Source organism: Vipera berus, assembly GCF_964194415.1.
Source record: "Vipera berus genome assembly, chromosome: 3".
Taxonomy (NCBI): domain Eukaryota; kingdom Metazoa; phylum Chordata; class Lepidosauria; order Squamata; family Viperidae; genus Vipera; species Vipera berus.
Genome location: NC_138204.1, coordinates 3,318,613 through 3,332,533, shown reverse-complemented (window position 1 = coordinate 3,332,533; position 13,921 = coordinate 3,318,613). Strand labels below are relative to the sequence as shown.

General features: G+C 44.3%; 1 protein-coding gene across 1 annotated transcript in view; it reads left to right on the top strand.

The window, feature by feature from the left end:
• RAD21L1 (RAD21 cohesin complex component like 1) overlaps positions 1-12,453 on the top strand; it is a gene marked incomplete at both ends in the record, with an annotated part of 29,926 nt that extends 17,473 nt beyond the window's left edge. The window contains 3 exons of the mRNA XM_081322437.1: positions 5,454-5,546; positions 8,465-8,542; positions 12,265-12,453. Of these exons, the coding sequence (XP_081178563.1) occupies positions 5,454-5,546; positions 8,465-8,542; positions 12,265-12,453 (360 nt within the window). The remainder of the gene's footprint in view (positions 1-5,453; positions 5,547-8,464; positions 8,543-12,264) is intronic.
• Positions 12,454-13,921: the final 1,468 nt, after the last annotated feature.

Below are 13,921 nucleotides of genomic sequence, written 5' to 3'. Positions count from 1 at the left end.
CTAGGCGAGGCAGTTCTTGTGATTTTTTTTACCCCATTTTACGACCTTTCTTGCCACCGTTGTTAAGTTAGTAACACCGCTGCTAAGTGAATCTGAACTCCCCATTGACTTTGCTTGTCAGAAGGTCGCAAAATGTGACCCCGGGACACTGTAACCGTCATAAATATGAGTCAGTTGCCAAGTTCTGAACTTTTATCACCTGACCATGGGGATGCCGCAAAGGCCATATGTTTGGGAAATGGTCATTTTTTTTCAACGCCGATGTAACTTCAACTGATCACTGAATGAACTGTCAAAGGCAACCTGTATAGTCCTTTTTCCAAATTATATCATGTTCACGTGCCAGGAGGTGATTGGATATTTTTTTTTCCTTCCTGTTTTAGTACAGTCTTGGCACTTCACATGCTTTTTCCAGCACAGTCAATGGTTATAGTCTAGCACAGGGGTCCCCAATCTCGGTCCATGAACCGGTACCGGGCCATGGCATACCAGCAACCGATCAGCACGAACAAGCAAAGCCCCATCCACGAGATGCAGGCAGCACAAAAAACACACACCCTCCGGTCCGCGGAAAAACCTCTCTCTGCGGAACCGGTCCCTGGTGCCCAAAAGGTTGGGAGCCTCTGTTTGCTAGCAGCAACCTAATTGATAGATTCCTGGAGCAAACTGTTTCTAAATTGATCCGGCTGATAGAGGGATCCCTTTGTAGAGCAATAAAGCGCTTCTTGGCCATGCTAAAAATACATTACAGTTCACGTGAAGGCTCACATTTGAAATAACTTGGCAGCCATATACCTAGACAATATATTTAATTATGAATTAAACGCTGCTGAGTAGCCGTAGAAAGCTTTCTGTAGGAACAAATAGCTCAAGCAATGTTAAGACTTATCAAATTACCTCATGTTAGTTTCTGGTTTTTCGCAGCTGTTTGCTAAATGTCTCAAGAATGGAAGAAAAAAATGGCAACAAGAGACTGAAGAAAGAAGCAAACAACCAACTGCCCAAGGCAGGACTTTAGATTTTTTTTTCCCCTGTAACCCTTTAATATCATTACAGGTAGTCCTCGACTTATGACCACAACTGAACCCCAAATTTCCGTTGCTAAGCAGTTGTTAAGTTAGTAACATGGTTGTTAAGTGAATCTGGCTTCCCCATTGATTGTACTTATCAGGAGGTCTCAAAAGGTGACCCCAGGGCACTGAAATTGTCATAAATGTGAGACAGTTGCCAAGCGTTTGAATTTTGATTATGTGGCCATGGGGGATGCTGCAACAGTCGTGTGGAAAACAAATGAATGGTTGTAATTCGAGGACTGCCTGTAATTGCTTACCTTTTCTTTGTGGTCTTAAGGTAGTTTACCAGTGTTCCTTTCAATTTTATACTCGCAACAAACTCTGTGATTGATTGGGCTGAGGGAGAAACACTTGCCCCAAATCATCCAGTGACCTCGATCACTGTAGCAAGACTTGAACCGAAATCTCCCCACTCCAGATACAGCCTCTAGAATATAAGGCTTCCATCTGCATTCTCACCTCTGCTCTCCTCACACTTCTATGAACTGCAATTTCCCAAAGCCAAAAGGTAAATCTCTAGAGCAGAAAGTCCTCAAATATATCCATGGTAGTTCTCGAGTTATGACTGTAATGAAGCCTGCCCATTATGGTCATAAATCATAATTACGATTTATGTTTGGTTCTGACAAGGCTCAAGGTGGACTCAGCTTTCCGTCCTTCCGAGGTCGGTAAAATGAGGACCCAGATTGTTGGGGGAAAGAGGCCGACTTTGTAAACCGCTTAGAGAGGGTTGTAAAGCAGTGTGAAGCGGTAGATAAGTCTAAGTGCTAAGTGCTATCTGTCTGTGTCTGTCTATCTATCTACCTCTACCTATCTTATCTATCTATCTCCATCTATCTATCTAACTATCTATCTATCTGCAGTATTGCAGACTAATTGCCCATAGCCTGGAGTTCGATCCTAGGCTGACTGAAGGTTGACTCGGCCTTCCGTCCTTCTGAGGTTGGTAAAATGAGGACCCAGATTATTGGGGGCAGGAGGCTGACTCTGTAAAACTGCTCAGAGAGGGCTATAAAGCACTGTGAAGCGGTATATAAGTCTAAATGCTATTGATAAGTGCTATATATGTCTCAGTGGGACGCGGTGGCTCAGTGGGTTAGGACGCTGAGCTTGTCGATCAGAAGGTCGGCAGTTTGGCGGGTCGAATCCTGAGTGCCGTGTAGCAGAGTGAGCGCCTGTTACTCGTCCCAGCTTCTGCCAACCTAGCAGTTCGAAAGCACGTAAAAATGCAAGTAGAAAAATAGGGACCACTCCGGTGGGAAGGTAACAGCGTTCCGTGCGCCTTTGGCGTCTAGTCATGCCGGCCACATGACCACGGAGACGTCCTCGGCTTTGAGACGGAGATGAGCACCGGCCCCTAGAGTCGGAAACGACTAGCACGCATGTGCGGGGGAACCTTTACCTTTTATCTACGTCTCTGTCTGTCTATCTGTCTGTCTGTCTATCTATCTATCTATCTATCTATCTATCATCTATCTACCTGCAGTATTGCAGACTAATTGCCCACAGCCTGGAGTTCAATCCTGGCTGACTGAAGGTTAACTCAGCCTTCCGTCCTTCCGAGGTCGGTAAAATGAGGAGCCTGATTGTTGGGGGCAAGAGGCTGACTCTGTAAACTGCTTAGAGTGGGCTGTAAAGCACTATGAATCAGTACATAAGTCTTGTGCTATTGCTAAGTGCTGTTGCTATAATGCTAGATAAATGGGCTGGTTACATGACCATTTTTGCCGTTGTTACGCAAGCATGGCAGTCATAAGTGCAAGCCCATTGTTTGGTATGGACTCGGTTTTGCCAAAAACTGGAAGTAAGCGCTATAAAGGTAAAGGTAAAGGTTCCCCCGCACATGCATGCTAGTCGTTTCCAACTCTAGGGGCCGGTGCTCATCTCCGTTTCATAGCCGAAGAGCCAGCGCTTGTCCGAGGACGTCTCCGTGGTCATGTGGCCGGCATGACTAGACGCCAAAGGCGCACGGAACGCCGTTACCTTCCCACCGGAGTGGTCCCTATTTTTCTACTTGCATTTTTACGTGCTTTCGAACTGCTAGGTTGGCAGAAGCTGGGACGAGTAACAGGCGCTCACTCTGCTACGCGGCACTCGGGATTCGACCCGCCAAACTGCCGACCTTCTGATCGACAAGCTCAGCGTCCTAACCCACTGAGCCACCGCGTCCCTGGAAGTTTTCCACAAAACTCATGAAATGCTGTCAAGTGAGCACAGGATATTGCAAGCAGTCATAAATGCGGCTGTGTTGCCAAGCTCCCAAAGTGCGGTCACATGACTTTGAGGAGGGGGAGCCAAACATCAGAATTTCAGATTTTGGGTCATGTTCTATTTTTCATGTAGATCGTAACTTCAAACAGTCACTAAGCGATCTGTCTTAAATCAAAGGACTACCTGTAGCAAGGGTTACATCGTTATTTTAATTCAAAGAATTATGTCCCTTTTTAAGACCAAATAAAGCTTATATTTTAAAAAATAGGATCTATCAGCCTTTTCTTCAATTTAGATCAGTTTTCAGAGCATCTAAAGGAATACAGACATATAATCAAATCTGCAAAGCCAATGTGAATAAAATATCCCAAAGTAGCTAGGGGGGGCATGTTTACCTAAAGAAGATTACAACTGAGGATAATTTTGAAATAAAAGACTGAAGAATTTTTTTTTACAAAAAGTAACTTGAAGTGGTACCAGGATTAAGGGGGGGGGTCGCTAGCCTATGGGTAACATTGCATTACTTGTAAAATTTAAATCATTCACATTTTTCTTTACATTTTTAGTGCATTTGTTTTACCTCCTTTTCTCTATCTAGTAAAGATGATGGATGGGAATTAAGACTTCATAAGTGGTACCTCATTGCTTCGTGGAAAAAAAAATCTTAAATGTTTGACTAGAATATGGTGAACTGCAATTTGGACACATTGGAAATTTCAGAACTTAAATAGTATAAGCTGAGATTATATGCAAATGATTATCACTAATGGCAATGGATTGGTAAGTACATTGGGGAAGAATTTAACTTCTTTCTTTTATTATCAATATAGAAGTATCAATAGCAGAAAGTTTAAATATACCGCAGGACACAAATTATCCCCAAACAGAATCTGTGTTACGAAGCGGCAGAAACAAAAGGGATGATAATACAGTTTTTAAAACTATGGTAAGTACTTTCAGAACAAATTAAGTTTTAATGTTCAGGCAATAGGTGTATTTTCATCAAAATGGGTAAATTGGGCTTCTTACAAAGTTGACAAATTACAGCTTCCTCCTCCTAAACCTTCTAAAATGTTAATATTTAACATCCCAGATGTCTAAAATTCCATCACGCTCTTGAACAGGAGTAAGACAGATATATTTTTGACTTTCAAACTTTCCAAGTCCTGATGTTCCTATTTGATTAGTATTTTTTACAAACATTAGCCAAATCCTTCCCTGCTTAACTTTTAGAGATCACAAGCTCATCTGGGTGCTGTCACTTAAACGATCACTTACTTATATTTACTTATTAAAGTATCCATTTATAGCTTTTCCCATATCAAAGCATAATTCACGATGACTTGCAACCTTAACATTTACAGCAAACGATGAGCCGCAGTTAAAATGTAAATTTGGTAAAGAGGCAGTTCATAAATATTATGGACTATATAATTTCATTCACAAATGCCCCAAATAAATAGGATTTATATCTGATTTGCCTGCAGGAATGATTACATGGCTCTTCTAGCCCCGTGTTTGTTTTTCCCCCCACGATGTTAGTCCTGGGGTTGGAGTAAAAGATAAAATTTGATCTCAGCTTATCCAGTGAGGTGATAAGCTATCCAGTTGAATGGGGATTTCATAACTTCAGTTCCACACTCGGTATACTGAAGGAGGATTTTTAGGGGTGTGAAGGGTCTTGGAGAAAAAAAGGAGTTGTAATATTTTGTGTTTCTAATACCTGTTCGAACAAGCCGGCCTGGCCTGAGGGTGGGATTGCTGGGGTTTTTATTATCATTTTATTGGGAGTTTTATTAATGTATTTATTGTTTTTTATGGGCATGTATTTAATAACTTTTTAATTTTTGTAACTTTATGTTTTACTCTTGCCCTGTACACCGCCCTGAGTCCTTCGGGAGAAGGGCGGTACAGAAATATTAATAAACTAAACTAAACTAAACTAATTAAGAACTGCCCAAAACACAGAGTTGTTTGCAGTAGGATGTCGTGTTTTCCACTTGCCCCTTCCATTATTTTCTCATCTTTTTTTTGTGAAGTATAACATTCAGCAGAGAAATACAGACTCCATCTTAACAATTCATTTTCTGCAGAATAATAAACACAGGAGCAGAACAGAGCTGGCACAGATCCACTTTCCCCCCCCCCCCCCTCTTCTTTTAATTCCAGGAATCGGTTAATGAAGTATTCGCTTTGTCCGATGACCTTTTGCCATCTTCAGTAGGACAAGAATCCGAGAAGGAGCAAGCCGCCTTGGAAAATGTAATGTTTACAATCATCTAACCCAGGGGTGTCAAACTCAATTTCATTGAGGGCCGCATCAGCATTGAGGTTGCCCTCAAGTGACCCGGTGGGTATGGCCAGGGTGGGCGTGGCTAGGGTGGGTGTGGCCTACTGGGTGGGCGTGGCCAGCTCTACATCATTCGCATCAAAGGTGCCTATGGGGGCCCGGGCAGGAGTGGGACAGATCTGAGGGTCTCTGGCAGGAAGAGGGTCTCTGGGCCAGGGCCAAGGCAGTGGGGGCCGTTCCCTCACTGTTGCCAGGATGGCTTCGCGGGGACATGTCTGATCTAACTCTTCCCTGGAGAATAGTGACTGTGTAACCCTTGTGGGACAATCTGAATCTGGACAATGGGCCCAGGGGGAAGGGTAACCTACTTATACTACTCTTATCCGAATGTGGGGGGGAAAAATATTTCACTTCCAGCTAGTCCTCGATTTACAACCGTTCATTCAGTGGCCATTGGAAGTTAAAAGATACCACTAAATGAATGGTTAAGAACGCTCCTTGAATCTCTGGCTATCCCAGCATCCCCGCAGTCACATGACCATGGTCTGTGCGTTTGGCAACCCATTTTCACAACCAAATTGCCAAGCGCCCCTAGGATCACAAGATCACCATTTGCAACTTTCCCTGCCGGCTTCCCCAGAAACTCGAAAGGAGACAGCAGCGGGGAAGATCTCCAATCACTGGGCTAAGTCTTCCCCCCGCCCACCTACCTCTCCCTATCCCCTCTTTCCATCACTTACTTTAGCAATGGCAGTACTTGCAATCCCAGTGACCATCATTAACTGAATCCCACTGTCATTAGAGCCTTTTGTTGTGGGTGAAGAAGGAGAGTGCAAAAGTTGGCTTGAAACTGAACATTAAGAAAACCAAGATCATGGCATCCGGCCCTCTCAATTCCTGGCAAATAGATGGGGAAGAAATGGAGATAGTGACAGATTTTATTTTCCTGGACTCCCAAGATCACCGCAGACGGGGACTGCAGCCAAGAAATTAAAAGACGCTTGCTCCTGGGGAGGAAAGCCATGGCAAATCTAGACAGCACATTAAAAAGCAGAGATGTCACCCTGCCAGCAAAAGTGCGTATAGTCAAGGCTATGGTCTTCCCAGTTGCAATGTATGGCAGTGAAAGTTGGACCATAAGAAAGGCTGAGCGCCAAAGAATTGAGGCCTTTGAACTGTGGTGCTGGAGAAGACTCCTGCAAGTCCCTTGGACTGCAAGGTGATCAAACCGGTCAGTCCTAGAAGAGATCAACCCTGACTGCTCTTTAGAAGGCCAGATCCTGAAGTGGAAACTCAAATACTTTGGCCACCTAATGAGAAGGAAGGACTCACTGGAGAAGAGCCTCATGCTGGGAAAGATGGAGGGCAAGAGAAGAAGAAGGGGACGACAGAGAATGAGGTGGCTGGATGGAGTCACTGAAGCAGTAGGCGTGAGCTTAAATGGACTCCAGAAGATGGTAGAGGACAGGAAGGCCTGGAGGAACATTGTCCATAGGGTCACGATGGGTCGGACACGACTTCGCAACTAACAACAACAACTGTCATTAGGCAGCGATCGCTTCGCACAACCAAAGTCAGCGGGGAAGCTGGCAGGAAATTACAAGACCCTGGCCCCACAGGCAGGTGACTGCTGCTAGATGGGGGAGGAAGGGGGGAGGATGGGGAGGGTGTGTGGGAGTGCACAAGAGCGGTGCAGGAGATTTGTGCAAAAGTGCCAGTGTGTGTGTGAAAGGTACTGCATAGACCAGGGTAAGGTGACGGGTGCAGGTGGAGGAGGGTGCATACTGGTGCATAAGAGACACCTAGTAAGACCACACCTGGGATACTGCAGCCAATTTTGGTCACCATACTACAAAAAAGATGTTGAGAGACTGGAAAAAGTTCAGAGAAGAGCAACTAAGATGATCCAAGGCCTGGAGACTAAAACATAAGAAGAACGGCTGCGGGACTTGGGTTTGGCTAGTCTGAAGAAAAGAAGAAATAGGGGAGACACGATAGCAGTGCTCCAGTATCTGAGGGGCTGCCCCAAAGAAGAGGAGGGGGTCAGGTTGTTCACCAGAGCACCAGAGGGAAGGACGAGAAACAATGGTTGGAAACTAATCAAAGAGACAAACAACCTGGAATTAAATAGAAACTTCCTAACAGTGAGGACAATTAGCCAGTGGAACAGCTTGCCACCAGAAATCGTGGGTGCTCCATCACTGGAAGTTTTTAAGAGACTGGACAGTCACTTGTCTGAGACGGTGTATGTTCTCCTGCTTGAGCAAGGGGCTGGACTAGAAGACCTCCAAGGTCCCTTCCAGTTCAATTCTATTCGTGTGGGTCAGGGAGAAGTATGCATAGGGAGGGTGGCCGAGAGGCACCATGCAGGTTGCAAATGGTGCAAGAGCAGAGTGGCAACAGAGGGATGCTTTGTTAGGATTTTTTGGGTTGTGTGTTGTTGTTTTTTTTTTGCTCAGCTGGTAATATCAATAGAATAATAAAATTTAATTTGTGTTTTTGATTTGAATGTGATTTGCATTATCCTTTGCTCATTGTGTTGTAAGCTATTTCATTTTTTTAAAAAAAAGCCCTTTAAGGATAACCAGATGTAGTTTCAAAAAATTAAATAACGTCTCTGATACTTTTATGTTGTGTGGACATTTATACTGATACAGTTAATCAATTTTATTAAAAGTATGGGGAATTTAATTATGTAGCCCTGTTTGCCAAATCAGCTATGTAGAACAAAAGTTCATAGTGAAATTTCCTAGAGAGAATGCTGACTAGAAGACAGTCACAAGGTTTGTAATGACATCTGTCTATGCTTTTATTTTATTTTTTTATGCTTCCTTTTATTATCGTTCAGATGAATTTTATAACTAAGTGATTGTTTTAATCTGTGGTATAGGGACCTCAGACAAGTAATTTGGATAACGAAGAACAAAGAAGAACTAAGAGAACGCTAAAACTATTAAATACTTTCCGGGTAAGATATAATAGAGTATAATAAACCTTTCTGTCTAGTTTTAATCATTATTGTTAATAATAAAATATAGAAAACAACATAAATAGAAGGAATACACACACGCGTAAAACAATGGAAAAACTGTAAATATACTATAGTGATTAAAACAAATGTGAATTGGGGGAAAGGCAGAAACAGTGAGAGAGAGACCCATATAAAATCCATGAACATATTAATAAAAAATAAATTCAAATCTAAGCATATGATTAAATCTAGAACCATCTAATAAAAACACATTGCTTCATCTTCATATTTTAAGCCGCAAAGACTTTTCAAAAACAGATGCACATCCAGAATTTGTTCCTTGAAATAATCAAGAGGATATTTGTCATTCTATTTCTGTAAAATTATCCTCTTTGCTGTGCCCCAGGCTCAAACCAAAGCTCCTCATGAAGTGGCAGATAGCATGTTTTAGAAATATAATCCAACATCATGTTAAGGTCTTTATCGTTTTTACCAGGCCGTAATTCTAGCCTGCTCTTTATTCCTAAACTGCTGCTGACTTACCCTTATCCTACTTTTTCTGAACGGAAAATCGAGACTGCAAAAGGAACCGTTTATGCTGATGCCAGCTGACTTGCACTATCCTTTCCTCAATATTCAGCTGAAATGATCCTCAGATTGGTAGAAAAACTACATTTAACCCTCAACAACGGAGTCCAAAATTTCTGTTGCTAAGCAGGAACGGTGGTTAAGTCAGTTTTCCCCCCATTTTACGAACTTTGTTGCCCACCGTTGTTCAGTGAATCCACTGCAGTTGTTAAGGTAGCAATGCGGTTGTTAAGAGAATCTGGCTTCCCCATTGACTTTGTCAAAAGGTCGCAAAAGGGGATCACGTGAATTCGGGACACTGCAGCCGTCAGAAATAGGAGTCAGTTGCCCGAATTGTGATCAAGTGACCCTAAGGATGCTGCAGGAGTCATAAGTGTGGAAAATGGTTATACGACACTTTTCTTGGTGCCGTTGTAACTTTGGTCACTAAAGGAATGATTGCAAGTTGAGGACAACCTGTATACCAGCCTGAGCTTTGATGTCCCCTATCATACTCTCTTGCATTTGTTCCCAGTGTCAGAATAAGAGGGAAAAAGATGGTACAAGTATGGACAACTTAACTTTTCTTAGCGGAGGATGTGAAACAGCACATCTGTTGTGGTTGGTTTGAGCCGGGGATAAGTGGAATTAGGCTCTACTTCATTAACATCCCTAGTGGCACATAGCTTTTTGCCTAGAGTTCGTTATAATAAACACCACATTTACATAATCTGTGGGTCTTGTTTGCTTCAGATTGGATAAAGCCATTTTGTCACCCCCAATTCTTTCCACTTCTGCCTCCTCGCAAAGCAGGTTCCATCTGACTTGCGATCCACTCCTGCCAATTAGACAGCAGAAAGTACAGATAGTTCTTAACAACAGTTCATTTAGGGACCGTTCAAAGTTACAACGGCACCAAAAAAGTGAGTTGTGACCGTTTTTCACACTTAATGACCGTTGCAGCATCTACATGGTCATGCAATCTGAATTTAGACACTTGGCAACTGCTTGTATTCATGATAGTTATGACAGAGCTGTGCTGGCACAATGATTAGAACAGGGGTCCCCAACCTGTGGGCCGTGGGCCAGTAGTGGGCTGTAGGCTGCTGGCCACCAGGCCATGGGACAGGCTGGCCAGTGTGCACGCGCGCACACACACTTGTGCTAGCACCACGAAGCATGAAAGCAGGACAGCGCACGGTGCAAAAATGGGCTGCCACCATGCCATGAGACACAAAAACAGGGCAATGCCGCACCTCAGGGCGCAAAAACGTCACTGCAATGCCACAGGGTGCAAAAATGGGATGCCGCCCCACCTCAGTGCATGAAAACAGGCGGACTGTGCTTCAGGGCGCAGAAAGAGCACTGCATAAGAACGGGGCAGGGCTAGCGAGTATCACGCAAGCACTAGCCTCGTTCACGTCACGTGCATGCTCATGGCCCCATGTGCATGCACATGTGCGTATAATGCTTCCCCTTCCCTTTTCCTCCGGTCCGCCAACCAGGAAGGGTTGGTAACCTCTGGGTTAGAACTCTTAACTCTGCCCACTGCCAAGAGTTCGATCCTTGACCGGCTCAGGCTTGACTCACCCAGTCATCCTTCCAAGGTCAGTAAAATGAAGGCCCAGATTGTTGGGAGCAATATGCTGACTCGAACTATTTAGAGAGGCCCGTAAAGTACTGTGAAGCGGTATATAAGTCTAAGGGCGATTGTAATATAGTTGCAGTGTCCTGGGGTCACGTTTTGCAACCTTGTGACGAGCAAAGTCAACCTAACCATGTTACCAACGTAACTACTGCAGTGATTCACTTAACAAGTGTGGCAAGAAAAGTCATAAGATGGGACAAAAGTCACTTAACATCCGTCTTGCTTAGCAACAGAAATTTTGGGCTCAGTTGTGGTCATAAGTTGAGCACGGCCTGTATATCACAGGGCTTTTCAACCTTTCCACCCATTGTAGCACTTTTAGGATATGGCAACATCCGAGTACCACCAGTCGCCTAGCAAGGTGTTAAAACCTAGATGACCCCCCAAAAAGGGGGAAAAGTGATGAAGTACAGGTAGTCCTCGACTTACAACAGTTCGCTTAGTGACTTTGAAGTTACAGTGGCACTGAAAAAAGTGCCCCCCCCAAGCCACAGCCAAGCAAGACACCTGCCTGCCCCAGCGGCGCTCTTCCTCCTGTCTGAGGTTTTCATTGTGAGCATTTCTGTTGAGGATTGGCAGCGGCGGTGGGGGTTGTTTGTTTTTTATCCCCCCCCCCCCGTCTGCTGGGTGGTTGCAGCAGGTTTTGGTCACTTCACATGACCCTGGGACACTGTGACCGTCATAAATATGAACCAGTTGCCAAGCATCTGAATGTAAATCTCAAGACCCTGGAGATGCTGCAACATTCCAGCTGATCGGCGCTTCTTCTGGGATCTGCAGAAGCGCCGGGATCAGCGCCGAGCTCCAGCTGGATCCTGGCGCTTCCGCTCAGCCGTGACAGCCCTGCAGCTCCAGCCGTCTCTCGCTCCGGCTTGTGCGGTGCTGCCACCAGTTCAGCTCATTCCCCTCCCCCGCTACTACTTTTCTAGGATGGTCGCGTACCACCTGCCAGGTGCCAATGTACCACAGGTGGTACCCGTACCACTGGTTGAAAAGCCCTGGTCTATAAGAAGCATCCTAATACAATACTTAATGCAATTAGGACAAAAATATTAAAACATGAAGCATTACAAATTAGAACATTCAAATGGATAGCGGAGTGGACCAACGCATAAACAGGATGAAGATGGATCATCTGATCTACTAGCCCCCTCCAGACTGGAACGCGCCCCCCCCCCCTTGGCCTCAAAATCAATAGGCAGAGCCAGGTCTTTAGGCTCTTCCGGAAGGACAAGAGGATACGAGCGGATTTAGCTGCGAGAGGATTGTCCCTCGTGGCTACGTGCTTGACAACACAGGACCTTGTTTCCAATTCTGCAGATTCGTTCTACCATCTTAGACTCTATTCATTTTCCTATCAACAGTTCTTGATCTGTATGAGCTGCAAAAAAAAGGACACCGCTTCTCTCATAAAGCTGCTTGTCGTCCGCTTCAGATACAGAATTAGCCTCCGCTCCTAACGCGTCTGTCTTAGGTTACCTCTTTCTTTTGTTCTCCCCCGCAGCACTTCGAAGAGGAAGGAGCAAAGTCGTTCAGCTTTCTCTCCCTCTGCATGAACCAGAACAAGAAAGAAGTGGCCGAGAACTTCTACAGCTTGCTGGTTTTACAGAAACAACGAGCGATTGAGGTGGCCCAGTCGGCTCCTTACGCTGACATTATAGTGACGGCAGGACCCAAGTTTCGTACGCTCTGAAGACGACACACACACACACACACCTCGAAAGACGGCTTGCTCAGACTGGAAACCGAACGCTCCCTTTAAGCAAAAGGGAGCATCCCTTCTCTGAGTCAAGTAGAGGCGACTACGAGCAACTAAGCTGTAATGTCTAGCATTCAAGCCACATGCTGAAAGTTGAGAAAAGCGTGGTTTTTTTAACCCATATTAAAAAGTTACATGGACTACTCGTTTCTTCACGTTAAGTTTGCTTATTTTTGGCTCTTCACACTTATTTACCAAACTGCCTGCTTTCAGGCATTCAGTGGAAGTGGTAGATAGGGAGCAAGGAACACTGTCTCCAAAGTGCCACTTTTTGAAGCCAAAAGTAATACAAGTGGGATGCCAGCTCTTCCTTTTATTTTGTCTGAATCTCTTTTCTTCTTGTCTTAAGAAAAATGAAATAATAAATAAAATAACTGAAGCCCAGATTACCCAGGAGAAAGCAATGCGGGAAGGTGTTTAAGCTGTGTCTAATTACGGTATTTATATCCATGCTCGTTTAAACTATGGATTTTAACTGTTATTTTGTTCTTGAAAGCTTTGGTCTGTAATGTGGCCTTTTTTTTTTAATTTATTAAATTTCTTAAACACCACAGAGAAGCACAGTCTTTTTTTTTTAAAGGGGTTAATGTGGTCATTATAAGAAACTGCAGGACAACTTTCAACTGCTGAATCCATGCCAAATTCTGTCCAGCCTCTCTGCTTAGAAAACTCCAGAGGAAGTTGCAACATCCTAAGACAGGGGTCAGCAACCTGAAACAGTGAAAGAGCCACTCGGAACCGGTTCCCTCACAAAATGAAAAACTGGGAGCCGCAAAAAATATATGCGCATGCACATACATGCAAGCATACACAGAACAGGGTTTGACTGAAGAGTGGAGCCAAGGCGAGATATGCACCTACCCTGCATATTTGAATTGATTGGTTGAACTTTTTAGTCCCACTTTTTTTTTTTGACTGCACATGGCAGAGGACTGGGAGCCGCATGAGACGGCTGAAAGAGCCGCATGCGGCTCCGGAGCCGCGGGTTGCAGACCTGTGTCCTAAGACAATCTGTTCTACTGTTGGAACAGCTGACGCATTGGAAAGATCAAAAGGATCTGTCTCAAAAGCAGATAACACTGGCCAAGTTTTCCTATCTGATTTGGAATGACCCAAGATTGCAAGATCTACTTTCGCTCGACTCCACATAAGAAAATCAGCTCTGAAACGAAATACCCAAAAGGAACATTTACAAATTCCACCAAAGGATCTTGAACTGAAGCGCTTTGTGTGTGTGTGTGTCTGTGAAGATTCCTTGTCATCCCGGCGATGATTGCCCCAAAGGTGCTTTTTTTCAAAAGGGAACTGGACTTTGTTGTTGTTTTTTTTCCCTTGACGACTTTTCACTTCTCATCCAAGAAGCCTCTTCAGTTCTGACTGAATGGTGGAGGACGGAAGGGTT